Source organism: Macaca mulatta, chromosome 18 (genome assembly GCF_049350105.2).
Source record: "Macaca mulatta isolate MMU2019108-1 chromosome 18, T2T-MMU8v2.0, whole genome shotgun sequence".
NCBI lineage: Eukaryota > Metazoa > Chordata > Mammalia > Primates > Cercopithecidae > Macaca > Macaca mulatta.
The window spans coordinates 68,874,210-68,900,009 of NC_133423.1; the positions used below are offsets into that span (position 1 = coordinate 68,874,210).

Consider the following 25,800-nt stretch of genomic DNA (forward strand, 5'->3'; position numbering starts at 1 on the left):
CTGGAGCCAGCCCTTGAATGGATCTGAGTGTCAGCAGGTGGGGCAGCTCCTCCCTGCCGCTGAGATGGAGGAGTCCGTCCTGCAGCCAGCTCTCACACCAGCAGCGCTGCAGAGCAGCTTTTTATGTCCCTCACGGATTTCCCGTTCTCAGCAAAGTGCTGCCTCTGTTCATCTCGAGACTATTCTTGATCCTTTTACTTCTATGGCCACTTCACCTTGCACAAAAATGACCCACGGTTGAAAGGACAGTACTGATTTGCTTGACTTAAAGCTTTGTCACTAAATTGGAGCACTGAAGTAAAAGATTAAGAAAATGAGGGGCTTTTTATCATCTCCGGGCAATAGAAAGTAGTTCTATTACAATCTAATACACTAGCTCCTTTTCTTTAAGACAAAAAAAAAAAGAGAGAGATGAGCACTTTGGAAGGCTGAGAGGGGAGAATCGTTTGAGACCAGCCTAGGCAACATAGTGAGGCCTCCATCTCTACAAAAATACAATTGGCCAGGTGAAGTGGTGTGCGTCTGCAGTCCCACCTGCTTGTTAGGCGAAGGCAGGAAGCTTGCTTGAGCCCAGAAGGATGGGTTCAGGACGCAGCGAGTCGTGTTCATACCACTGCACTCCAGCCTGAGGAAGAAAGCAAAGAGCCCCTCTCCAAATGAGAGAGAGATGTGGTCTCACTCTGTTGTCCAGGCTGGTCTCAAGCAGTTCTCCTGCCTCAGTCTCCCAAAGTGGAATTACAGGCGTGAGCCACTATGCCCAGCCAACCAGTTCCCTTTCTCCTGCAGAAATAAGAAAAATTATTTTTCTCTCTCATAGGGCCATCAGTAAATAAAGCCAAAAGTTGTGCCACTGAAGAGCGATACAAAGGGACAGAGCGCGAACGGCTTCTAAATTTCTAGCCCTCTCGCAGGGCATCCTGACTGAACTGTGTCTAAGGGTCGGTCGGTTTACCACTGGACGGGTGCTGCATCGGCCAGGCCAAGTTGAACACCGGATGGTGCCAACCATCAGGCTGATTGGCAGCAGCTTTGAACATAGTGCCCGTGAACTCAGGAATGCACAGTTGACTTGGGAAGCAGTATTACTAAATCTGGAGGCAACCACAGGACACTAAACCTCTCCCAGCTTCTTCAGGAAAGAAACTTCATTCTTTAGCAAGCAGGAGGTGACACTAGATGGCTGTGAATGTGATCCACTCCCTGACACTCTGGAAAGGCCAATCAATGCACTGTCTCTCCTTTTAGGAGTAAGCCATCCCACAAGTTCTGTACCACAGTTTTACTGATATTTGAGGTTGTAGATACACTTTATAACATTTTATAGTTTAAAGAGCTTTATTAATGCAATAAATTAACTTTGTACACATTTTTATATAAAAAAAAAAAACAGCAAGTGATTTCAGAATGTTGTAGGCCTCATTAGAGCTTGGTCTCCAAAAATCTGTTTGAAAAAAGCAACATGTTCTTCACAGTGTTCCCCTAGAAAGGAAGAGATTTAATCGCCAGTTAGCTGTGGCATGAAATGAGGGACAAAGCAAGCATCTCATAGGTGTGTCTACTGGGTTTTAACTTATTTTTCTTTAATAAAATACATTGTTTTCCTAAGTAAGTTTTGGGGTTGCCCTATCTGCTTTGAGAGACAAGTAGAAAAGCTAAATGGAAGAGATTCCATCCTGTCCTTAGGGTAACTAAATGCTATCTTACATTGGGCTAGAAAGAGTTAGACCTACATGTTTCATGAGAGTCCTGATCCTTCCCTATCCTAAAGATGTCTTCGGTTGTATAACTATTTGGAGATGAGAATGATCAACCAGGGCCAGGTGCAGTGGCTCATGCCTGTAATCCCAGCACTTTGGAAGGCCGAGGCAAGTGGATCACGAGGTCAGGAGTTCGAGACCAGCCTGGACAATATAGTAAAACCCCATCTCTACTAAAAATACAAAAATTAGCCGGGTGTGGTAGCGCACACCTGTAGTCCCAGCTACTCAGGAGGCTGAGGCAGAAGAATCGCTTGAACCTGGCGGAGGTTGCAGTGAACCGATATTGCACCACTGCACTCCAGCCTAGGCAACAGAGTGAGACTCCGTCTCAACGAAAACAATAAATGAGAATGATCAACCAATGTATACTTCATAAAACTGAAACTTTAACAAGCCCCAGGCCCTTTAAAATACTTAGCCACCATTTGCCATCTTATTCCTGGCTTCAAGAGATATTCCAAGATCTGCTATAAGAGATGGGCTGTGCCTAATAGGTCCCAAATATGTCTTGACTCAAAACACACCTTCCTTGGTGAGTTCCAGAGCATAACTCAGATTCTGTCAGCATACTGAATTCACTCTGCTACAAATAATGGGCCGAGGGCTAGGTGGGCTGTTACCAAATTGTGTTGTTTACAAAAACGCTAACCCAAGAGTCCTCGCCCACCAGCTGCCAGTGCCCTCTGCTACTCTTTGAGGCTATGGTTACCCCAAGTCTTTGCATTCTCACCTGGTGTGAAATTGGGGCTCCCTCGCAAACGCTGGTTTCGCTGTTCAAAAAACCGGAATATTGTATAGAAAAGCATGTTGTCTTCAGTCTGCTTTGCAGCATCTAAAAATTTTCGTGCAGAAATGTTGTCATGGCCACCAATGCCCCGGATAAACCTTAAGGCAGCTAACACTTGGTGTTTGGAAAGAAGAACTTCTACTATTTCATCATTTGCTGTTGAAAGTCGCTAGGAATAAGGAAGAGAAGTCCAGGTCAGTGCAAACAACAGGAACAGAGTTAGTTTCCATAGTCCAAAACCTCACACATCAGACTTACCTTCAGCATGTCCAGAGATAGCTGATGAGCAGGCGGATAGAAACTCTCTAGGGATAACAGCAGACAAGCCTGAAAGGCATTTTTAGACCTGCTTCAGTTGGAAGGTTAACAGTTAAAATTTTCTGTTTTTAACCACAATGTAAGTAGAAATCTGGCAATGCATACCAAAGGTTTGGAGTCGCTGAGGACGTGGTACTGCAGGAACTGATGCAGCATATAAAAGAGGTTGTGCTGGACAAGGGTTTTGATAACAAGTTCATGTAGGTAATGCTGAGGACAAAAGTAAAAAGTAAAAGAACACTTCCAAATCATTCAGCTACAACAGACTAGAGGCTCCCCGAGGACTGGCTATTCCAACCAACATGGCCAAAGTGTCACTACAAGAAGTGGTTTCATCATGCAGGTAAAGACCCCAACTTGACATTACACTTCCATTCCAACTAATAAGAATGTTGGGAGAGTCACTCAGCATTCTGAGTCAGGGAGGCAGACCTGTCTTAGCATATAAGTCATCTTCTAAGAGGGACTGTGTCTTTTGTTTTTTTTAATTCCTGCTGTTTTAACTTGGGACCAGCTGATTTGAAGGTACCTGTACTGCAATCTGAAACTGGTTAAGAGAACGAATGTATTCCATCAGCACGGCTATCACAAATTTATGAGGCATCTCCTAGGGAGAAAAAAATGTGGTTTTATAAATACCAACGAGGTGCAAAAGGGGCTGCATATAACACTTTATCCAACACCCGCCTGGTTTCCATCTTAAAATGGCCCAGTGTTCATCTTTCACTGGTTTTGCATAAATCGCTCCAGAACCACTTGTCACTGATTATGCTTTAGGCCTGAGTATTAGAAACCAAACTACCAGCTCTAGGTCCTCACCCAAGGAAACTCCAGTGATTCTAATCACATGAAGTCTCCTGCTTTCCTCAACTGCCTTGTTTTGAGCATTCTCAGTCTGGAAGAGGCGGAAAGCTGCAGCCCACCTTCTTTTCCACAAAGGCTGACAGGACATGGGTGTACACATCCGACTGGTCCAGCACCGCCTGGGTCCGCACCGGCCTCTTGAGGAGTGGGCTGCTTCGGCTCTGCCCTGCTTCCACCGCCTGAAAGAAGAAACCACAAACTATGACCTTCGGCATCTTAGAGGAAGGGTGCTGTGTACAGTTCATCCACAAGGACTGCATTCTTCGATGTGGACCCCAGGATATGAGCGGAACACACTTCTTTCTCTACTTAGATAAAATCTTTCCTGTGCTGGCTTGGGGAGGGTCTAGGAAGTCAGAATTGGTCATCTTGAAAACACTCCAATGTTCATGGTAGATGAAACGGAAAAAGCATGTGTCAAGTTTTCTCTTAAAATGTATCATACTTAGCCTCTTGCAATGTTTTAACTTCCTGTCTAAGCTTCTTAATCCTGGACCACGGGCATTTGTTATCTGGCAAAAATGAAACGGCCTGCTGCATCCCTGCTTTATGAAGTCCTGATCCTACAATAAGTGAGGAGCGCCTGCATGGAGTCTCCAGGGATTTTTAGGTGGGAAGCCAGAGCACCACAAGTCCGGAATAGGAAAGCTCTGAGACCTTGACGACCTCACCTGACGTTTGAAAGCAGTTCCGGCTGGGCGCGGTGGCTCATGCCTGTAATCCCTGCACTTTGGGAGGCCAAGGCGGGTGGATCACCTGAGGTCAGGAGTTCCAGATCAGCCTGACTAATATGGAGAAACCCCGTCTCTACTTAAAAAAAAAAAAATTCAAAATTAGCCAGGCGTGGTGGCACATGCCTGTAATCCCAGCTACTCGGGGGAGGCTGAGGCAAGAGAATCACTTGAACCCAGGAGGAGGAGGTTGTGGTGAGCCAAGATCTCGCCATTGCACTCCAGCCTGGGCAACAAGAGCAAAACTCCGTCTCAAAAAAAAAAAAAAAAAAAAAAGCAGTTCAGATCCATGCAGATTATGCAATAGCTGTGGGGTGTAGTCTGAGAACCTGCATTTCCAAGAAACTCCAGATGCTGCTCACGTGGCTGGTCATTGGCCCCCACTGCTGAGTCATGTTGTTTATGGAGCCCAGTAGACAGTGCGAGACAGCACAGAAACTGCCATTTGGGATCAGACCTGCTGATTTCCACAGGCCAGAACACCCACGGCAATAGGGTTCGAAAGGACTCAGCCATCCCTCATATCTGACAGGGTGGAAATGGACACTGTCCAGGCAACCGGCCCTCTTCAGTGCCTGTCTCAGACCTCTTACCCTTCCACGAACAGCTGAAGGGGAGTGCAGTTCCGGGGCTTTTGTTGGTTTAAAACCATGTTCAGACTAGGACTAATCAGATCCTGGAAGTGAAGTCAGTCATTCTCCTTGTCCTAAACTTTTCTTCTTTCTGGCTTCAGGAGGTATGATGTACGAGTAATACAGTGGAAATTGGTGGCGATAAGCCATGGTTACTACCTTCACTACAAACATGCCTGCTAAGTGCTAACACTGAATCGTCACTATCTCAACAGGACGCTATCTCAACAGGAAAGAAAGGTGTGGCAAACAAATACTTTGAATTTAATTTACTAAGTCCTCACTCTGGCAAAACAGAAAAATATACAAAATATTGCAAAGCAGAGACTGATTTTTCTCATCTATATATAACAGTAGGCCAAGGATCTACAGGCAAGATCAAACACAGATGGGGGAAAAACAAAAACAGTGAAGGTATGAAGTGAGTTGTGGCCTCCAGCTCATGGGATGCAGGGCCCCTGAATTTACTACTTCCCCACTATCCCCCACTATCGCCACCTTGCCCTATGGCAGGCAGCAAATCTCAGTGACGTTATTCTAATATATAGGAAACAATTTTGCATCATAATGACTTAGAAAATACCAGGGAGGGGGTGGGGGAGGAGGACCCTTTGTCATACTCCATGTAACTCACCATCGCATAACTCTGCTCGGCATCCAAGTACTTTTTATACTCATGGTTGAGTTTATCAAAAACAGTGGCTATCACGGGCAGCGACGCTCTGTCTGACTCACTTAACACTGGAAAGGCACAAGGTTCACACGGATCAAACCAACTTCATGTCAGCTTCAGAATTTCCACACATTGCTATGATAAAAACTGATCTCAAAAGGTTACCAACGCAAAAGTACCTTTAAAGGACACTCCAAGAAATGCAGTACTTTAAAGACCTGATACCTAGACATCATTCGCAACCCCTTTCTGGTTACAGTTAAAAAAAAAAAAAAAAAAGCTATAGCAGGCCAGGCTCAGTGGCTCATGCCTCTAATCCCAGCACTTTGGGGAGGCCGAGGCAGAAGGATCACTTAACGCTGGGAGTTTTGAGACCAGCCTAGGCAACAAGGCAAGACCCCATCTCTACCAAAACAAAACAAACACCAATAGCACATATTGGTAGGGGATTCTTTTTTTCTTTTGCTTTTTTTTTTTTTTTTTGAGACAGGGTATTGCTCTGTCGCCCAGGCTGGAGGTATACTGGCACAGACGGCTCACTGCAGCCTTGTCCTCCTGGCCTCAAGCAATCCTCCCTCTGCAGCCTCTGGAGTAGCTGGGGCCACAGGTGTATACCACCAAATTCAGCTAATTTTTTTTTTTTTTTTTTAATAGAGACAGGGTTTCGTCCTGTTGTCCAGGCTGGTCTCGAACACCTAGGCTCAGGCAATCCTTCTGCCTCATGCTCCCAGAGTGCTGGGATTATAAGTATGAGTCACCATGCCTGGCCTCAGTAGGGGATGCTTAAAGAAGACACATATGCAGTGACGTGGCTTGGATTTTGAAAGAGGTGTGTGTGAAGGCCAGGGGCGGTGGCCCACTCCCCTCCTGTGTGCCCACTTTCATTCAGAACCATCCCATTTATTGTTCTTTTCTCTACAAGTATCTCTACAAGTCATCTTTCCATTTAGCAGCCTTTCCTAGGGGGTCACATAGCCACCCCTCACACAAAGAATGAGGCTATGGATTACAGACAAGGCACAACAGTCTGGCCCACATCCCGATAAAAAGTGTTGGGCAGCACAGGCCTCATACCAGAACCAGACCAAGGGGGAAGGATTCAACTTACTCTGTGAACAGACAGACAGGATGACCATCTTGCATTCTTTTCTCTGGAGGAGAAAGTCCATCAATCTTCCTTTGTCTGGTAAGAGATTTACTATGGGCTCAAGTTTCACTTGGAGGTTCCAGAGGTAACCTGGATTTTAAAGAGGCAGCAAATATAACAGTATGATGCAAACCATAACAAAAGCCCAAAAGTGGTTCCCCTAAACATCTGCAGGGCAGGTGGTGATAAATGTAGCTTTTTCTTCCTAACCAAAGCAGAGCCAAGCCATTCAAGAACACGTCTACAACAGAAGGACTGATGGCCGAACTACTGCACACTTGGCTCTTTCCAAGTAACCTCTGCATTCAGGGGCACATCAGTGGTGTAGCTCCCTAGTCCTTAATGCCAAACAGGGCCTTCCCTAGACCTAGTCCCTCTTTTAATGTTTAAAATAGAAAAAGATGTCAACATGTGGCATCAACTTCAGTCCTGTGCTTTGGTTTCTCCTACAACGGCTCATTAGTTTAAAATGTAACTCCAGAGGCTCTCAATGGAACATCATTCATCCATTCATCGACCCATAAATGTACTAATCACCCACACTGCCAGCATCTGGTGTGGCCTTTCCTAATTGGAGTTCTGCAGAATGAAGTGCCACATAAAAAATCATCTGGGTGATCCCTTTTTCAGTTGTCCCAAGGCAGGTGCAGAGCAGCTGTACAGGAAAACACCAGCAAGATGCACAGGAGAGAAATGGCTTCATTACATACAGTGGATGCTTCCAGCATCAGGGCTAATTCTCTCCTCAAGAATTCTTAGGAATTCCAGAGGAAAGGCTCGAAAATACACAGAGGATTAAAGAGTAACATAGGAAATTCTCTAATACCAGCCTGGCAAGGTATTAGAGACACAGGTTAGGGCAACATGGCAAGACCCTATTTCTAAAAAAAAAAAAAAAAAATTATAGGCCGGCCGTGGTGGCTCACACCTGTAATCCCAGCACTTTGGGAAGCTAAGGTGGGCAGATCACGAGGTCAGGAGATGGATACCATCCTAGCCAACATGGTGAAACCCCGTACCTATTAAAAATACAAAAATTAGCTGGGTGTGGTAGTGCATGCCTGTAACCCCAGCTACTGGGGAGGCTGAAGCAGGAGAATCGTTTGAACCCAGGAGTCAGAGGTTGCAGTGAGCCGAGACGGTGCCACTGCACTCCAGCCTGGTGACAAAGCGAGCTTCTGTCTCAAAATAATTATTATTATAATAAATTAACTGGGCGTGGTGGTGTGCGCCTGCAGGCCCAGCTACTCGGGAGGCTAAAGTAGGAGGATCGCCTGAGCCCAGGAGCTCAAGGCTGCCGTAAGCTGAGATAGCACTACTGCGCTCCAGGCTGGGTGACAGAGCAAGACCCTGCCTTAAAAAAATAAGATTTCTCTAATGAACAGATTACCCAGGAAGAGACAACCAATAGGCTGAGGAGGCTTCGTCAGCAAGGCCAGAAAGAGGAGCACACCTCCTGGGCTCGCAGAACAGAAAAGGGCACGGACACCGGAGGGAAGGTCGATGGAAGAAGTGAAGGGAGACAGGCTGGGGTGGAGTCTGGCTTTCCAGAATGGGCTTAAGCACGAGAATGGCATTCTTAGTTGTTGCTTTATTAATAGTAGTATATGTTCTTGATAAAATGCACATATAGTAGAAAACAGTATAAAGTGAAAAAAAAAAAAATCCCATTCCCAGGGTTGAAAGGAGGGGTCATTTCTCAGAGATTCACCTTGAAAATGTCCCTGGCTACAACTGGGATCCAAAGTCAACAAGCACCATGTTCTAACATGACAACTGTCCCGCTGACCTACCTTGGCTTGCACTGATAATGATGTCAGGTTGAAAGACAATCCAGGATGAAGAATCCACATGTTATAGGAAATTCTAAACCAGGAAAAGACGAAAACAAAAGGCAAAACCAGTTTCCATTAGCACACGCCCCTGCCCCCCATGTGCTGAGTCCACGCTAAACACGGGGCCCCTGGACAGTCAGGGAAGCTGGCTGCGGGGTGGCTCCCAGAGCGTTATTCACAGCTGCCCAGAGGAGGGCTTCAGGACCACTCTGTAAGGGTGACCACTTGCCCTGTTGTGCACGGTGCCAACGCCTTAGTAAAGGATACAGAGTTTACACGGAACAGGAGACTGGCTGGTCACGGCAGCAGGACCTACAAATTGAGAAAACGTTAAGTGCGATGCAGCCAGAAAACGCTGCGAATGCTGGTACTTACGACGCAAAAGTCAGCACTTTTTAATGTCGTGACAAAATGTTCATTCAGCTGTAGTTAAGGAAGAAATGAACTGTTCCATCTCACTGATAGCACATACGGGGAGGAAGGGGGAAGGAGGTGAAAACAATCCAGGAAAATCTCACCAAGAAAAAGAAAGCACATCAAGGCTTCAATCACTGTGGTTTGGGTTTTTTTTTAAATAACCAAAGATGACTCATGATCATTTACAGATGCACATTAAGGAACTGAGAAATTTACTTGGAGGATTCAAAATCAAATACCCAGATCATCCACGGAGAATGTTTCAAATAAATGTGGCTTGTAGCTTACCACAGCTTAATTATCTTTTTTTTTTTTTTTGAGGTGGAGACGTTCTATCTGGGCGTTCTATCGCCCAGGTTGGAGTGCACTGGTGCGATCTTGGCTCACTGCAACCTCCACCTCCCAGGTTCAAGAGATTCTCCTTCCTCAGCCTCCCAAGTAGCTGAGATTACAGGCATGTGCCACCACACCCAGCTAACTTTTTTGTGTTCTTAGTAGAGATGGGGTTTCACCATGTTGGCCAGGCTGGTCTTGAATTCCTGACCTCAAGTGATCCATCCACCTTGGCCTCCCAAAGTCCTGGGATTATAGGCGTGAGCCACTGTGCCCGGCCTTTTTTTTTTTTTTTAAAGACAGATAGGGTGTTGCTCTGCTGTCCAGGCTTGAGTGCAGTAGTTGATCATAGCCCACTACAACCTCGAACTCCTTGGCTCAAGTGATCCTCCTGCCTCAGCCTTCAGAGTAGCTAGGACTAAAGGCACGTGACCACTGGAACAGAGCTGCTAACTTTTTTCTTTTCTTTTTTTTTTTGGAAAGACAAGGTCTCTCTATGTTGCCCAGGCTGGTCTCAAAGTCCTGGGCTTAAGTGATCTGGCCACCTCAGCCTCCCGATGTGCTGGGATTATAGGCATGAGCCACTGCGCCCAGCCACTAATTATCTAAATAATTAGCTTGATTATCCATTGCTTAGAGTAGGTCCAGGCACAGTGAGCTCGTCTGGGAAGCAGACCCCCAAAACCTCACATGGCGGGGACCCTTAGCAACCAGTTAGGCAGCCCCACAAGCTAACCATGACTCCTGGTTCTGTTCCAATTACCCAGGTGCAATCAAGGCAGGTTTCAATCAGCTGGTCAGAGAAAAGGTCATTGTGAACAGACCGCCCAAAGCCAGGAAAAAGCCCAGGCAGAGAAGCTTTGGCGAAGAACACTCGCACTTTGGACCTAAGGGTCAAGGTCTGCACCGAGTGCACAGCCCTCATCTTTGTGTGGCTGACCTGACACTGTCAGATGAGAGCTTTTGTTTCCAAGGCCCCCCAGATGATCCTAATATGTAGTCAGATTGAGACCCACTGTTCTAATAGGCCCAAAACAAAAAGAAAAAGGGTGGCTGACTCTTCCCAAAAGTGCTGGTTATATCTGTCTAAACAGGCCCATTCAATTCCTGAGCACGCCCACCCAGTGGCAGCACAGTGGGCAAGACACACAGATGCGTCAACCTGCCAGGGCTCACAGCCCAGCAGGAAATGAAAGTCACTAACCTCTGAAAATGCTTTGCAGCCCAAACTACCTAGATCCCCAGACCCTCGGTGGATTCCTGACTTCCTCCTATCGATCTCTGCACTGGCTATGACTGTGACCCGGCCTCGCATCTGTTCCATTATAACCAGATGGTTAGAACCTGATGCCTCCTAACTGGTCCTGTACCACCGGAACAGAGCTAAAGGTTCTAAGCCAGGGGTGTCCAATGTTTTGGCTTCCCTGGGCCACATTAGGAAGAAGAAGAATGGTCTTAGGCCACACATAAAATACACTAACATAACTAACATAGCTGGTGAACTTAAAAGGAAATCATTTAAAAACCTCATAATGTTTTAAGACAGTTTAAGAATTTGTGTTGGGCTGCACTCAAAGCTGTCCTGGGCTGCATGTGGCCCACAGGCCATGGGTTGGACAGGCTTGTTCTAAATGTTTAGTTTTTTTCCCCAATTCACCAGCAGTTACATTCATGTCAAGTGGGCAGCAGACACAAGACAATCACTTGGCAAAATCTCTTCTTTCAATGCTAACATTATTTACAGAGGAAAAGGAAGAAGCTTGAGAGAACACAGGAGACCAAAAGACCTAACCAAATGTCTGTTAAGAGCCAGCTCCTTCCTCCAACTGTGCCAGAAAGTAACTTAGCTTTTGGCTGATCCAGCAAGACAGGGCAGTCAGGCTGACGATGCTGCTCTTGCTAAACTTTCAGCCAGAGCCCGATTCTGAATCTCCTGGGTGAAAGGTACAAGGAAATCCTGACTGCAGGCTGGGTCAACCGCCCAGTGCTGTCTGACAAAGAATAAAATATTAGTACCAGGGTTCCAAGTGTGAGCCATCTGACTACGTCTTGTACACTGAAACCTCAGACTAGCCAACTCTGCACTCCAGTCTCCTTCAGAAGAGAGCCGGGAGAGACTGCTGGGAGGGACAGCCACAGCAGACAGACCCTGGGGAACGCAGTGAGAAGGCGGCCATCTGCAAGGAGGCCTGCAAGCAGGGAGGCCCCAGAAGAAAGCAAACCCGCAGACATCTTGAACTTCCAGCCACCAGAACTGTGAGAAAATAAAGTTCTATTTAAGGAAAAGAGAGAGAGAGAGTGTTGAATATTCTTTCAGTTCTGTGTTAAAATCAATTACACTGGGAAAAGGCAAAATGAAGCAAATAAATGACTTTCCCTTTTCCTGAATTCCTGGCCTCCACTCTTCTGACTTCCCAACCCCACCTCTCCAGGCAGGAGGAGGACTGATTTGGGTAAGCCTAAGAGCCACAGCCAAAGCACTTACTGTGACTGTCAGTCCCAAAGAATGCAATATTCATCATCACTGTCACACGGAATGTGAGGAAGAGAAAAGTGATCCCAGGCTAAAGTAGCAAGCATACAGCCAAAGTTAATTTCAGCGTTACAGAGCTCAGGCAAACAAAACCTTATGGACGTATTCAGTATTAAAACATCTTTCACCATCAATGAGTAATCAAAACTATCCATTCTACAGCTCAGGTAAGATAAATTATTTCCTCCCAAGGGAGATTCATCTATCTTAGAAAATGCTTTTTTCACAACATAATTTTAGCTTATATGATCAGTAGTAGTTGCATTTTTTAAAAAACTAGAACAGGCTGGTCACGGTGGCTCACACTTGTAATCCTAGCACTTTGGGAGACTGAGGCAGGTGGATCATCTGAGGTCAGGAGTTCAAGACTAGTCTAGCCAACATGGTGAAACCCCATCTCTATCAAAAATTTAAAAATTTGGGCCAGGCGTGGTGGCTCATGCCTGTAATCCCGGCACTTTGAGAGGCCAAGGCGGGCAGATCACTTGAGACCAGAAGTTCAAGACCAGCCTGGCCAACATGGTGAAACCCCATCTCTACTAAAAATACAAAAAAATTAGCTGGGCGTGGTGGCGCATGCCTGTAATCCCAGCTACTTGGGAGGCTGAGGCAGGAGAATCACTTGAACCTTATCTCCTCTCACAAGTATTTAAGCAACTGAATACTTGGTTCAATTGCTTGAATACTTCACAACCTTGAATCTTGTGAGAGGCAGAGGTTGCAGTGAGCCAAGATCAAGCCACTGCACTCCAGCCTGGGCAATAGATTGAGGCTCGGTCAAAAAAATAAATTTAAAAAAATATAAAAATTAGCTGGGCACAGTGGCGCATACCTGTAATCCCAGCTACTTGGGAGGCTGAGGCAGGATAATCACTTGAACCCAGGGGGTGGAGGTTGTAGTGAGCCAGGATCACGCCACTACATACCAGCCTGGGCGACTGAGTCAGACTCCCTCTTAAAACAACAAAACTGGAACAAATGGCCCCTGGCAAAATCAGACAGATCCGGGAATCTCTGTTTACTCTTCACTCCACTTTTAATGTGACTCCCAAAGATCATGGTGAGAACACAGCCACGTGGTAAAACGGCAGCACTGACTCCTCTACAGAACCCGTTACCTGCGATGGGGATCTGATAGGGCTGGATCGATCGCGCGGGAAGCACCGGGTGGTGGAAGGTAACGGAGCCATCAAACTCTCCCCGTAACTTGATATCAAATATTACCGACGTCTACGGGGGGAGAAAACAAGACTGAGGCCGAAATGAATCAGAGTTTGCCCAGTCCCTTTCATTCCATCCCATCTTGCTGTTTAAATCAGTTTAAAAGCCTGTGTTTGCATCTCCTCCCTATAGGCTAGTTCTTACTTGAGGAATTTGTCATTAACATTACAACTCTCTTTTAATATCTTTATCTCCTCTCACAAGTATTTCCTGCATTTATGACATGCTACCTTTGACAAGCTCAAAGTGACCTAAGCAGATCTCTGTCATTTCCACTGGAAACATCTTCACGTGTCAGAGAGTTAGCGTCACCACCCTCTGGGAGGGTAGAGGAGGGAAGTGGCTTCTTTATACCAGAGGCCCAGCCCACAGGACCCATTCTAGTTGTCCTGGTCCACACGGCCTCAAAACCATTATCCCCTAGCACTATCATCCATGCTCACAATTGCAATAGAGTTCATGTACTCGTGGAATGGAGCGGATTCCCACCTCCTTCCAAGGTCAAATCTCAAGTGTTACTTTCTGAAACAGTTTTCAATTATCTTTAATCAATTGACACAATCACTTTTTTCTAAACTACTTAACCCATTTCCATCTGGAAGATGAAAACTCTTAGCATAAAAAATAAAAATGCACTTTCTAATCTTACTCAGACATTTTGCCAATTTTCTTTTCTTTTTTTTTTTTTCCCCGGAGACAGGATCTTGCTCCATCACCCAGGCTGGGTGCAGGGGTACAATCTCAACTCACTGACGCCCCGACCTCCCAGGCTCACGCCATCCTCCAGCCTTAGCCCCACAAGTAGCTGGGACTATAGGCATGCGCTACCACACCCGGCTAAGTTTTTTATTTTTTATATAGGTGGGGTTTTGCCATGTTGCCCAGGCTGCTCTCAAGCTCCTGGGCTCAACCAGTCTGTCCGCCTTGGCCTCCCAAAGTGCTGGGATTACAGGCGTGATCCACTGCACCCAGCCGCCAATTTTCACAAGGCTTTTAAGCAACCTTAACTTTGGTAGAAACGCAGACAGCTTGTACCTCTGTGTCCTGATGATGCACGACTACCAGGTTGTCCACCACGTTCAGGGCAAACTTTCCCGTCCTATTTAACTTCAATATGTGCATCTTTTTACAGGCACCTTCTCTGTCGGATAGAAAGCAAAAAATAGATCAACAAGCTGCAACTCACATTTTAAAATCACAGAGAGAGGGGAAAGAAAGCATGAAACCTACCGTGGCAGATGATAGAGGACCACCTCCGCTCCTGTGCTGTTGGAGGTCCGAGAATGATGCCTCAAGAAGAGAACATACAGCTGCCCGTATCTAATTAGGGAACAAAGAGACAAAAATCACATCTGGCCATTCAAAATTCCTTTGCTCTAAATGGCATCACAGTTAAGTAAATTATGAGATATTCACTTAATGGAATATTTTGCTGCCAACAAAAATGTTTACAAAGAAACATGCAGTTACTCAAAGCGTATTATAAAGTTTAAGTGGAAAAGAGAACACACACTACATACAGCTTGATCATAATCTTTTAAAAGAAAACCCCAAACCGAAGCATAGAGTCTAAAATGATTAGAAAGAAACACGTTAATAGTTATACTTGAGTGATATGCTAATAAGTTCATTTTCTTCTCTTTCTGTTTTCCAAGTTTTGTATAATGAATGTATATTCCTTAATAACAGAAAAATATAATCACTTTTTTTTTTCATTTTTCAGAGACAGGGTCTCCCTCTGTCACGTGCAACCACAGTTCACTGCAACCTCCAACTCCTAGGCTTCGGTGATCTTCCCTCACCTCAGCCTCCCCAGTAGCTAGGACTATATGCACATGCCACCGTGCCTGGCTAATTTTTAAATATTTTTGTAGAAACAGGGTCTCACTATGTTGTCCAGGCTGGTCTTGAACTCCTGGCCTCAAGGCACTCCTCCTGCCTTGGCCTCCCCAGTCACTGGTATTACAGGCGTGCGCCACCATGCTCAGCCTCTTCTATTTAAGTGCCATCTAATAAGTATTGCTGTGAACAGTTCCTGAATGCATATTCTAGTCCAGTGGTAAACTCTGTGCTGGGCCTGCCCAGGGACAAGGAGACCAAGGTGGGAGGGAACAGGTCCCCACCTCCACTTCAGCCAGGACTGCTCTCGCTTTATCTATTGTCCAAACAGGAATGCTGGTTGGGCACGGTGGCTCATGCCTATAAACCCAGCACTTTGGGAGGCCGAGGCGGGAGGATCACCTGAGCCCAGGAGTTCAAGGTCAGCCTGGGCAACATGGTGAAACTCCATCTCTTCAGAAAATATAAAAATTATCCAGATGTGGTGGCATGCACCTGTAGTCCCAGGTACTCGGGAGACTGTGGCAGGACAATCACTTGAACCTAGGAGGCGGAGGCTGCAGTGAGCCGAGATCGTAACACTGCACTCCAGCCTGGGCAACAGAGTGAGACTCTCCAAAAAAAATTTAAAAATAAACAGGAAAGCCACAGAAGAGTACCAAAAAAAAAAAAAAAAGGAAGAAGAAATAAAGAAAAGAACATTATACTACCAAAAAGTTTGAAAGTTTAGGGTTTTTATTAATCTCTACTGTGTGTTTAAAATTTTCATTACAAATTTAAAAACTGAGATATCCACTTTTTCAAATGAAAATATACCTTCGTACTGCCGGGCGCAGTGGCTCACGCCTGTAATCCCAACACTTTGGGAGGCTGAGGCAGGCAGATCACCAGGTTAAGAGACTGAGACCATCCTGGCTAACATGGTGAAACCCTGTCTCTACTAAAAATACAAAAATTAGTTGGGCATGGTGGCACGTGGCTGTTGTCTCAGCTACTCGGGAGGCTGAGGCAGGAGAATTGCTTGAACCTGGGAGGCAGAGGTTGCAGTGAGCCAAGATCATACCACTGCACTCCAGCCTGGCAACAGAGCAAGACTCCATCTTAAAAAACAGAAAAAGAAAATATACCTCCATATATAAGTAATTGAGTTCCATGTTTGTTACATAAAAATCTTAATGTATTTTCTTATTTAGAACGATTATTAACTTAGCTTTAAAAAAAAAAAAAAAATTGGCCAGGCACAGTGGCTCACACCTGTAATCCCAGCACTTTGGGAGGCCAAGGCAGGTGGATCACTTGAGGTCAGGAGTTCAAGACCAGCCCGGTCAACATGGTGAAACCCTGTCTCTACCAAAAATACAAAGATTAGCCAGGCGAGGTGACATATACTTGTAATCCCAGCTACTTGGGAGGCTGAAGCAGAAGAATCACTTGAGCCTGGGAGGCGGAGGCCGCAGTGAGCCGACATTGCACCACTGCACTCCAGCCTAGGTGACAGAACAAGATTCTGTCTTGAAAAAAAAAAAGAAGAAATTATAAAACAAAAACACTAAGAAATAAATTGGTTCAAAGTTCTTGTTTTATCAGGCTAGAAAGGTAAAGGAATTCCTTAGCATCACAAAGCTGATAGAAATCAAAGAGGAATGCCAAAAACACTGCAGGTTTTCTATGTTCAGAGGATCTAGACACTGAACACCCAGGACAAGGGGAGTCCTCCTTATGTGTTCTAGGGCTCAGGGCATCCTGTGGTGCTTGTGCCACACTCCTTCTGTGGTTTATATTACTGAAAGCAATCGCAGGATGGAGTTCTCTCCGACACAGACATACACGGTGGCCATTGCGATGTCTCTTTCGGAAAGGCTGGGTTTAGTTGACTTAGGTGCAGCTGGTAATTCAATCTCAAACTTGGGCAGCTTTGACATAGTGCCAGCCTGTTTAGGGGGAAAAAAGTTTTAGGAAAAACTTATTAAACCCTTTTGATGTTTCACCATTCCCTACGTAAAACCAACAAGGATAAACATAGACTTTGGATCCTTTCCACCGTCCCCCGTGTCCCCTCACGGCCTATCTGCCCAGCATAAAATGAATGGCTCCATGAGCTGACGGGTACAGAGTGCCCTCTAGTGGTCAGAGCGTGACATTACGGCTGGAGGAACCTGTCCCTAACGTGCCCGACACATTAGGATGCTACAGCAACAGGGGACAACTGGGGAAATGTGGTTTTTTCAGGGGAGGCTTCCTCTTACCCTAAAGTGAAAAGGCTGCAGGACATTCTCCAGGACCGTGGTAGACAGCAAGATCACGGCGCTCTCGGGGCAGTACATGTACCAATTCACATTGAGATTGTGGCTCTTCAAGAGTTTCAGGCTCCGTTTCTCTGGTAATACCTGAAGCAGAGTTTAAGAACCAGGATCTTCATTTAAAAAACAGCAAACTAATCCCAGCACTTTGCGAGGCCGAGGTGGGCAGATCACCTGAGGTCAGCAGCTCTAAACCAGCCTGGACAAAATGGTGAAACCCCGTCTCTACTAAAAATACAAAAATCAGCCGGACGTGGTGGCACGTGCCTGTAATCCCAGCTACTCGGGAGGCGGAGGCACAAGAATTGCTTGAATGAACCTGGGAGGCGGAGGTTGCAATGAGTCAAGATTGCACCATCACACTCCAGCGTGAATGACAGAGCAAGACTCAGTCTCAATAAATAAATAAATCAATAACAGCAAACTGTCAGAAGATTCTTACAGTGCACTCTGAGAATAAAAAGCAGAAGAAACCCACTAAGTGAAATGAACATTCTTACTTGTACTTATTACAGCTGCTACTTCACCAGCCCTGTGCTTGGTGCTTTACATGCTTGGGCATGTGGAGCACATGGATACACCTAAGAGCAATTTACAACAAAATTCTCCTCATCCAGGAAATGACCAAAAGAAACTGACACCTCCAGGGCCCCATGTATTAACTCGGCCACCTCCCAGGCCATGGCAGATCTGCCTTCTACTTGGCCTCCATCTCGACTCCAGTCTACACTGGGCCTGGGAGGAGCTCCCTTCTTCTAGCAGATGTGTTCATAAGACTGCATACAAATGCGGTCCTTTATAATCCAGGCACATTTTAAATGTACCGTAAATATTCTGCTATTACGGAACACTGTATAGAGCCCCCAAGACATAAATGCTCATGGTACACTGCACTGAAGAACTGCTGTGCAATTCAGAGGCAGGAGCCAAAAGCTTCTTAATAACTATAATAACTAGGATGCGCTAGAGTCTTCTTTCTTTTTAACTTTTTCTTGAAGACCTGAAGCCATCTAGGTAACCTTAAGGTATACTTTCCCACTGCAGAGAACAGAAAGACTTTTAAATGATTACCATAGGGAACTCCTCCATAAAGCAAGCCACCCTTCCCATGCAATCACATGTACAAAATTCTATTTCTGTGTGTATGGAATTTGTCTAAAGTTTGTTTAAAGTTCTCCTATTGGTCATTACAATTTTGGGGGGGCGGGGGGGGGGAATGGAGTTTAGTTCTTGCTGCCCAGGCTGGAGTGCAATGGCAAAGTCTCGGCTCACTGCAACCTCTGCCTCCCAGGTTCAAGGGATTCTCCTGCCTCAGCCTCCCAAGTAGCTGGGATTACAGGCGCCCGCCACCACACCCAGCTAATTTTTGTATTTTATTTTGAGACAGTAGAGACAACGCTTAGTAGAAATGGGGTTTAATAGAGACGGGGCTTTACCATGGTGGCCAGGCTGGTCTCGAACTCCTGACCTCAGGTGATCGCCCATCTTGGCCTCCCAAAGTGCTAGGATTACAGGCATGAGCCACCGCGCCCAGCCAGTCATTACTAAGATTTCGATGATGGCCTTACACCATGGCATTAACGCACAGGTGTATTTTCTCTATCTATACATTCTAAATTATATTGCTTTCATTAGGTCAATAAAATCAAAACCTGAAAGAACTCTTAACACCCTCTGAATTAGTTCCACTTAGAGATCTCAGAAGCATGCTCAATAGGTCAGGAAGCTGGAACAGATGAAAAGAAGCAGGCAGGTACATCAAAGGACACGATCCACAGAGTGGAAAGGTGACCTCCGGATTCGGAGAAAATACTTGCAAATTGTATCTCTAAGAAGGTGTTACTATCAGAATATATAAAGAACTATAATTCAACAAATAATAATAATTTGATTTTTAAAATAGGCACAATGACCCGAATTAGTCATTTCTCCAAAGATGATACACAAAGTGGCCAACACACACACAAGTGCTCAACATCACTAATCAACAAAGAGCACAAATCAAAACCACAGTTAAGATGGCTCTTATTAAAAAAAAAAAAAAAACCCAGCAAGCGTTGGTGAGGATATGGAGAAATTGGGACCCTTGTACACTTGGAGGGATTGCAAAATGGTGTAACTGCTATGGAAAACAGTATAGCAGTTCCCTACAACATTAAGAAACAGAACTACCATCTGCTCCAGCAATCTCACTCTGGGTATAAATCTAAAAGACCTGAAAACAAGATCTTGAAGAGCTATCTGCATACCTGTACTGAGAGCAGCACTATTCACAATGGCCAAGAGGTGGACACAACCCAAATGTCCCTCAACAGATGAACGGATAAGCAAAATGTGGTGTATACACTCAATGCGATACTCTCAGTCTTAAAAAGGAAACCCTATCACGTGCTATGGCATAGGGGAACCTTTAGGACATTATGGTAGATGAAATAAGCCAGTCACAAAGGGACAAATACTGTATAATTTCACTTACATGAAGCATAAAAGGTAATCAAATTCGGCCGGACACAGTGGCTCATGCCTGTAATCCCAGCACTTTGGAAGGCTGAGGTGAGTGGATCACCTGAAGTCAGGAGTTCAAGACCAGCTTGGCCAACAGGGTGAAATCCCATCTCTACCAAAAATACAAAAATTAGCCAGGCGTGGTGGCACACACCTGTAATCACAGCTATTAGGGAGGCTGAGACGGGAGAATCGCCTGAACCCAGGAGGCAGAGGTTGCAATGAGCTGAGATCACGCCACTGCATTCCAGCCTGGGCGACAGAGCGAGACTCCATCTCAAAAAAACAAAGGAGTCAAATTCATAGAAACAGAAAGTAAAACAGAGATTGTTGGGGCTGCAAGGAAGGGATAAAGGGGAGTTGTTTACTGGATATAGTTTTGGTTTCACAAGATGAAAAAAGTTCTGCAGCTATTTCATAACAAACAATGTGAATGAATATACTTAACACTACTGAACTGAACACTTAAAAACAGTTAAGATGATAAATGTTATATGTTTTTTACCACAGTAAAAAAAATTTTGGCCACACACAGTGGCTCGTGCCCATAAATCCCAGCACCTGGGACGCCAAGGCAGGAGAATGGCTTGAGCCTAGGAGTTCAAGACCAGTCTAGGCAACATGGCAAGACCTCATCTCTACAAAAAAAAAAGGAAAAAAAATTAGTTGCGCGTGCTGGCACACACCTGTAGTTCCAGCTACTCGGGAAGCTGAGGTGGGAGGACTACGTGAGGCTAGGAGGTCGAGGCTGCAGTGAGCCGTGATTGTGCCACTGTACTCCAGCCTGGGTGACAGAGATCCTGCCTCAAAATAATTATCACAAAATAAAAAAACTTTAAGAGGCAGTTAGCAAAATACAAATGGACAATATACAAATGAAAAGATGCTTACTTCCCTAGTAATGTAAAATGCAAATTAAAATGTCTTTCAGCCAGGCGTGGTGGCTCACGCCTGTAATCCCAGCACTTTAGGGGGCCGAGATAGGTGGATTATTTAAGGCCAAGGGTTCAAGAACAGCCTGGCCAACGTGGTGAAACCCCACCCCTACTAAAAATACAAAAATTAGCCAGGCATGGTGGTGGGCACCTGTAGACCCAGCTACTTGGGAGGCTGAGACAAGAGAATTGCTTGAACCCAAGAGGTGGAGGAGCCGAGATAGTGCCACTGCATTCCAGCCTGGGCGACAGAGACTGTCTCAAAAAAAAAGAAAAAAGAAAAGTCTGCCTCTCAGGTTGACAAATGTCTATGGACTGATAATATCCAGTTCTCCTAAAGGTATGAAAAGCAGAAGTTCCCATATTGCTAGTGGAAATGCACATGTCTAAAAGAAATTTGGTGATACCGGTTCAGCTTTTCAGATGTTCATATCTATACTGCAACTCTCCCTCTAACATAAAGAAGTGTGTACAAGAATGTTACTGAAGGGTTATTTGTAATCACAAAAAAATGGAAAACCAGCCAATGTCCAACAACAAAAAATTGGTTAAGCTGCAGTCCATCCATACAGTGGAATACTACCCAGTCAGAATAAAATACAGAATGATGTCCAAGATACACTTTGGAAAGGAAAAAAAAAAAAGCTAGCTGCAAAAGTTTATATACAACATTCCCCTTTTTGTTAAAAAGAAGTTTGTATGTATTTATTTTTAAAAATGGAGGAATATGCACCAAACTGTTCATAATAATTATTTATTGGGATTATAGGGAACGTTTGCTTTCCATATTATGTATCTTGCAATGTTTGAATGTTGTTTTAAGTTTTAGGTTCGGGAATAGACGTGAAGGTTTGTTACACAGGTAAACTCATGTCACGAGGGTTTGTGGTACAGATTATGTCATCACCCAGGTATTAAGTCCAGTCCCCAATAGTTATCTTTTCGGCTCCTCTCCCTCCTCCCACCCTCCCCTGCTCAAGTAGACCCCCGTGTTTGTTGTTTCCTTCTTTGCATTCAAAACTTATCATTTAGCTACCACTTAGAAGTGAGAACATGTGGTTTTGGTTTTCTGTTCCTGTGTTAATTTGCTAAGGATGATGGCCTCTATCTCCACCCATGTTCCCACAAAAGACATGATCTTGCTCATTTTTATGGCTGCACAGTATTCCATGGTATATATGTACCACATTTTCTTTATCCAATCTGTCACTGATGGGCATTTAGGTTGATTCTATGTGTTTGCTACTGTGAACAGTGCTTCAGTGAACATTCACGTGCATGTGCCTTTACGGTAGAATAATTTACATTCCTCTGCATATACACCCAGTAATGGGGCTGCTAGGTCAAACGGTAGTTCTGCTTTTAGCTCTTTGAGGAATCGCCATACTGTTTTCCACAAAGGTTGAACTAATTTACACTCCCAGCAACAGTGCATAAGGGTTCCCTTTCCTCCACAACCTTGCCAACATCTGTTATTCTTTGACTTTTTTATAATAGCTATGCTGACTAGTGTGAGATAGTATCTCATTGTGGTTTTGATTTGCATTTCTCTAATGATCAGTGATGTTGAGCTTTTTTATGTTTGTTGCTCGCATGTATGTCTTCTTTTAAAAAGTGTCTGCTCATGTTCTTTGCCCACTTTTTTTTGAGATGGAGTCTTGCTCTGTTGCCCAGGCTGGAGTGCAGTGGCACCATCTCAGCTCACTGCAACCTCCGCTTCCCAGGTTCAAGCAATTCTCTGGCCTCAGCCTCCCTACCAGCTGGGATTACAGGTACCTGCCACCACACCTGGCTAATTTTTGTATTTTTCATAGAGATGGGGTTTCGTCATGTTTGCCACGCTGGCCTCGAACTCCTGACCTCAGGTGATCTGCACACCTCGGCCTCCCAAAGTGCTGGGATTACAGGTGTGAGCCACTGCGCCTGACCTTTGCCCACTTTTTAATGAAGTTTTTTTGTTTGTTTGAGATGGGGTCTCACTATCATCCAGGCTGGAGTACAGTGGTGTGATCTTGGCTCACTGCAACCTCCTGCCTCCTGGGCTCAAGCAGTCCTCCCATTTCAGCCTCCCAAGTAGCTGGGACTACAGGCGCACCCCACCACACCTGACTAACATTTTGTATTTTTTATAGAGATGGGATTTCATCATGTTGGCCTGGCTGGTCTCACACTCCTGGACTCAAGCCATCCGCCCACCTTGGCCTTCCAAACAGCTGGAATTACAGGCATGGGCCACCAAGCCCCACCCCCCGCTTTCTTTTTTTAAGGTATTACTTGCAATTAGAAAAAAAAAAAGAATAAAATCCCCAGCGAGAGACTAAAGCTGAGTGCTGCAGCTCATGCCTGAAATCCTGGCACTTTGGGAGGCCAAGGCAGGAGTCGAGGTTAGGAACTTGACACCAGCCTGGGTAACATAGCAAGACTTCATCTCCACAAAAAAATTTAAAAATTAGCCAGGGCCGGGCGCGGTGGCTCACGCCTGTAATCGCAGCACTCTGGGAGGCCGAGGCAGGCAGATCACCTGAGGTCAGGAGTTCGAGACCAGCCTCAACATGGTGAAACCCCGTCTCTACTAAAAATACAAAATTAGCCAGGCATGGTAGCGCATGCCTGTAATCGCAGCTACTCACGAGGCTGAGGCAGGAGAATCACTTGAACCTGGGAGGTGGAAGTTGTGGTGAGCTGAGATCATGCCATCGCACTCCAGCCTGGGCAGTAACAGCAAAACTCCATCTCAAAAAAATAAATAAAATAAAATAAAATAAAATAATAAAAATAAAAATTAGCCAGGCATGATGGTACATGCATGTAGTCCTACCTACTCAGGAGGCTGAGGCAGGAGGATTGCTTGAGCCCAGGAGTTTGAGATTACAGTGAGCCACGATGATGCCACTGCACTGCAGCCTGGGCAACAGAGCAAGATTCCATCTCTAAAAAATGCTAAAAAAAAAAAAAAAAAAAAAAAAATTCTCTTCAGTACTGAATTCAAAAGGCTGCCAGAATGCTATCACTGAACTTTTACCAACAAACATAAATGATAAACATAATACCTGGTAAAATTCGATTCCTTGATCTGTTATGAAGACAATTTCAGTAGAACTAGTCCAGCAGAATCCTAGAATGTTGGCATTCTTAGTCTAAGAAAAAAATTTTTAAAAACATTTTTAATTAATAAGAAAAAATATATATAACTGTTCAAAAGCTTAACAATCTCTGCAGTTTGTCATTCTTTAATGAAAGTTCCTCGGAAAGTTTACTAATTAACAAAACAAATTTTATTGGAAATACTGTTCCCTGATTTTTGCCCGTAACTCTTCATTCAAGAACCTGAATCCTAAACAGAACAGGGGAAGTGTGTGTTTTGTAGAAAGGTAACCAACCAGAGCTCATAGACAGCAGCTTCTACCTGCAGGAAGCACCGTACTGCCGACATTCTTAGTCACCCATGTTACAAAGACTGTTATTACAAATGTACAAAGGCCTAAGGGTCTTTAGCGAGTGTTGACCAAAGTGGGCTGAGGACCCTGAGACACACGCCCTACTCGCTCAAGGGCAGACAGGGCTGAGCAGGGCTGGGCTGAGGGCCTCCTCACACGGGGCCACCGCAGGGCAGGGGGACAGTGGTGGGGACGCACCTCTCCTCATTGAATAGTCCACCCTGAACTCCACTGAGCAAAACAGCCCCAAAGATGCAGAAAGCCCTACCCCAACCACTAGCAGCCTCTGTCAGCGCCCAGGGTGCCACACTGCCACTTTTAGCTCAGCTCCCTCTAGCCTAGTTTACGACACCCAGCAAATCTCATTAATGTGGATTAGAATCAACACCTGGGGGAAGCAAGAAAGAAAGGACAAGACAAAGACAACAAATTGAGGAAAGGAAACTTCAGGAAAGAGAAAAAGAAACTCCTCACCAGAAACCTCCGCTCCATGTGGCTGTGAGGGATCCCAGGGCCCAGACCCAGATGTGCTGTCGGCCCAGTGAGGAGAAAAAGGGCAAGACAGACGACAGCCCCCAAGGGCTGGCACCACTGGGTGTTCACCACGCGTCATCCATTGAACCCTCCCCGCTCCAAAGGAACAAGCTTTCAAACTCAGAAAACTGTTCAGTGTCACAAAGCAAACACCCCGCCTGACTCCAGTTTTGGAATCAACATGAGGGACGGTCTGACTTCAAGTCTGGGCTCCCTGTGGCCCCGATGCCCCCCGCTCTCCACATCACCCAGCTCAACACCACTGATGCCAGCCGCTGAGAAAGGGCCTGGGGTCATACCTTGCACTCCTGTGTGTATTCCAGCTGGGAATTATCAGGGATAAAATTACAAAAATCCTGAAAGGAAAAACACACACATACACACAAATTTGGATTAGGCAGCATACTGCCAACCTATGTTGGCATACTACAAGAAAAAGATAAATATTAACTTAAAAAGTGACCAGAAAATAACTGAAGACAACCCAAACACAGGAAAGATAAAAAGACCAATTCGGATCATCTGTCTCAACAGCAGCAGGCTTACGATTCAGTTTTTTTTTTAAGTTAATACAAATATTCAGTTACAGTTTAGTAACTCCTTTCCAAATTCATTCCTCAAGCAGCTGATGTCAGAGAAATGTGTTGCTGCACTTACTAAGAGGCTTCCCCAAGACTTTAACACTTAAAACTGATGGAAGAAACCACGAGAGGATCCTGCCTGTTTGGAACAGCCTTCCCTCTACTCTACAAACAGCAATGGCGAACATTTACAGGGGCTAAAGTGCTTGCAGGCTGTTTCGACTTGGAATATCTGCTCCTATCAGATCTAGCACTCAGAAATGAGAGATGAGAAGGCTAATTCACAAAGTAGCCAAAAATATACCTCACACAGTCTATGCTGCTAGCTATCAAGCAATACAAAAGACACACAAAGTTCCAAATTACTTTTTAACAATTTTTAAGGGAGGCTGAGGTGGGAGAATCACTTGAGCCTGAG

At 45.2% G+C, this 25,800-nt stretch overlaps 2 protein-coding genes across 9 annotated transcripts in view; one reads left to right on the forward strand and one right to left on the reverse strand.

The window, feature by feature from the left end:
• Window positions 1-5,415, forward strand: part of NPC1 (NPC intracellular cholesterol transporter 1) — a 59,012-nt gene extending 53,597 nt beyond the window's left edge. For 2 of the 4 annotated variants that reach the window (XM_077975003.1, XM_077975004.1), the window contains exon 25: window positions 5,194-5,415. In XM_077975003.1, coding sequence (XP_077831129.1) covers window positions 5,194-5,213 — 20 coding nt within the window. In that variant the 3' untranslated portion in view covers window positions 5,214-5,415. Of the gene's footprint in view, window positions 1-817; window positions 1,610-5,193 lie in introns of those variants that run through there. The other 2 variants (XM_015121667.3, XM_015121669.3) reach the window with 1 other exon arrangement.
• Window positions 1,317-25,800, reverse strand: part of RMC1 (regulator of MON1-CCZ1) — a 28,291-nt gene continuing 3,807 nt past the window's right edge. For 2 of the 5 annotated variants that reach the window (XM_028837879.2, XM_015121671.3), the window contains 17 exons: window positions 25,101-25,157; window positions 23,881-23,967; window positions 17,337-17,477; window positions 16,918-17,021; window positions 14,482-14,571; window positions 14,287-14,392; window positions 13,149-13,260; window positions 9,015-9,059; window positions 8,706-8,759; window positions 6,874-7,002; window positions 5,727-5,833; window positions 3,789-3,908; window positions 3,395-3,472; window positions 2,971-3,075; window positions 2,806-2,874; window positions 2,491-2,716; window positions 1,317-1,479 (listed from right to left, as the gene is read on the reverse strand). In XM_028837879.2, the coding sequence (XP_028693712.1) occupies window positions 1,400-1,479; window positions 2,491-2,716; window positions 2,806-2,874; window positions 2,971-3,075; window positions 3,395-3,472; window positions 3,789-3,908; window positions 5,727-5,833; window positions 6,874-7,002; window positions 8,706-8,759; window positions 9,015-9,059; window positions 13,149-13,260; window positions 14,287-14,392; window positions 14,482-14,571; window positions 16,918-17,021; window positions 17,337-17,414 (1,503 nt within the window). In that variant the 5' untranslated portion in view covers window positions 17,415-17,477; window positions 23,881-23,967; window positions 25,101-25,157 and the 3' untranslated portion in view covers window positions 1,317-1,399. Of the gene's footprint in view, window positions 1,480-2,490; window positions 2,717-2,805; window positions 2,894-2,970; window positions 3,076-3,394; window positions 3,473-3,788; window positions 3,909-5,726; window positions 5,834-6,873; window positions 7,003-8,705; window positions 8,760-9,014; window positions 9,060-13,148; window positions 13,261-14,286; window positions 14,393-14,481; window positions 14,572-16,917; window positions 17,022-17,336; window positions 17,478-23,460; window positions 23,564-23,880; window positions 23,968-25,100; window positions 25,158-25,800 lie in introns of those variants that run through there. The other 3 variants (XR_013408226.1, XM_028837880.2, XM_028837882.2) reach the window with 3 other exon arrangements.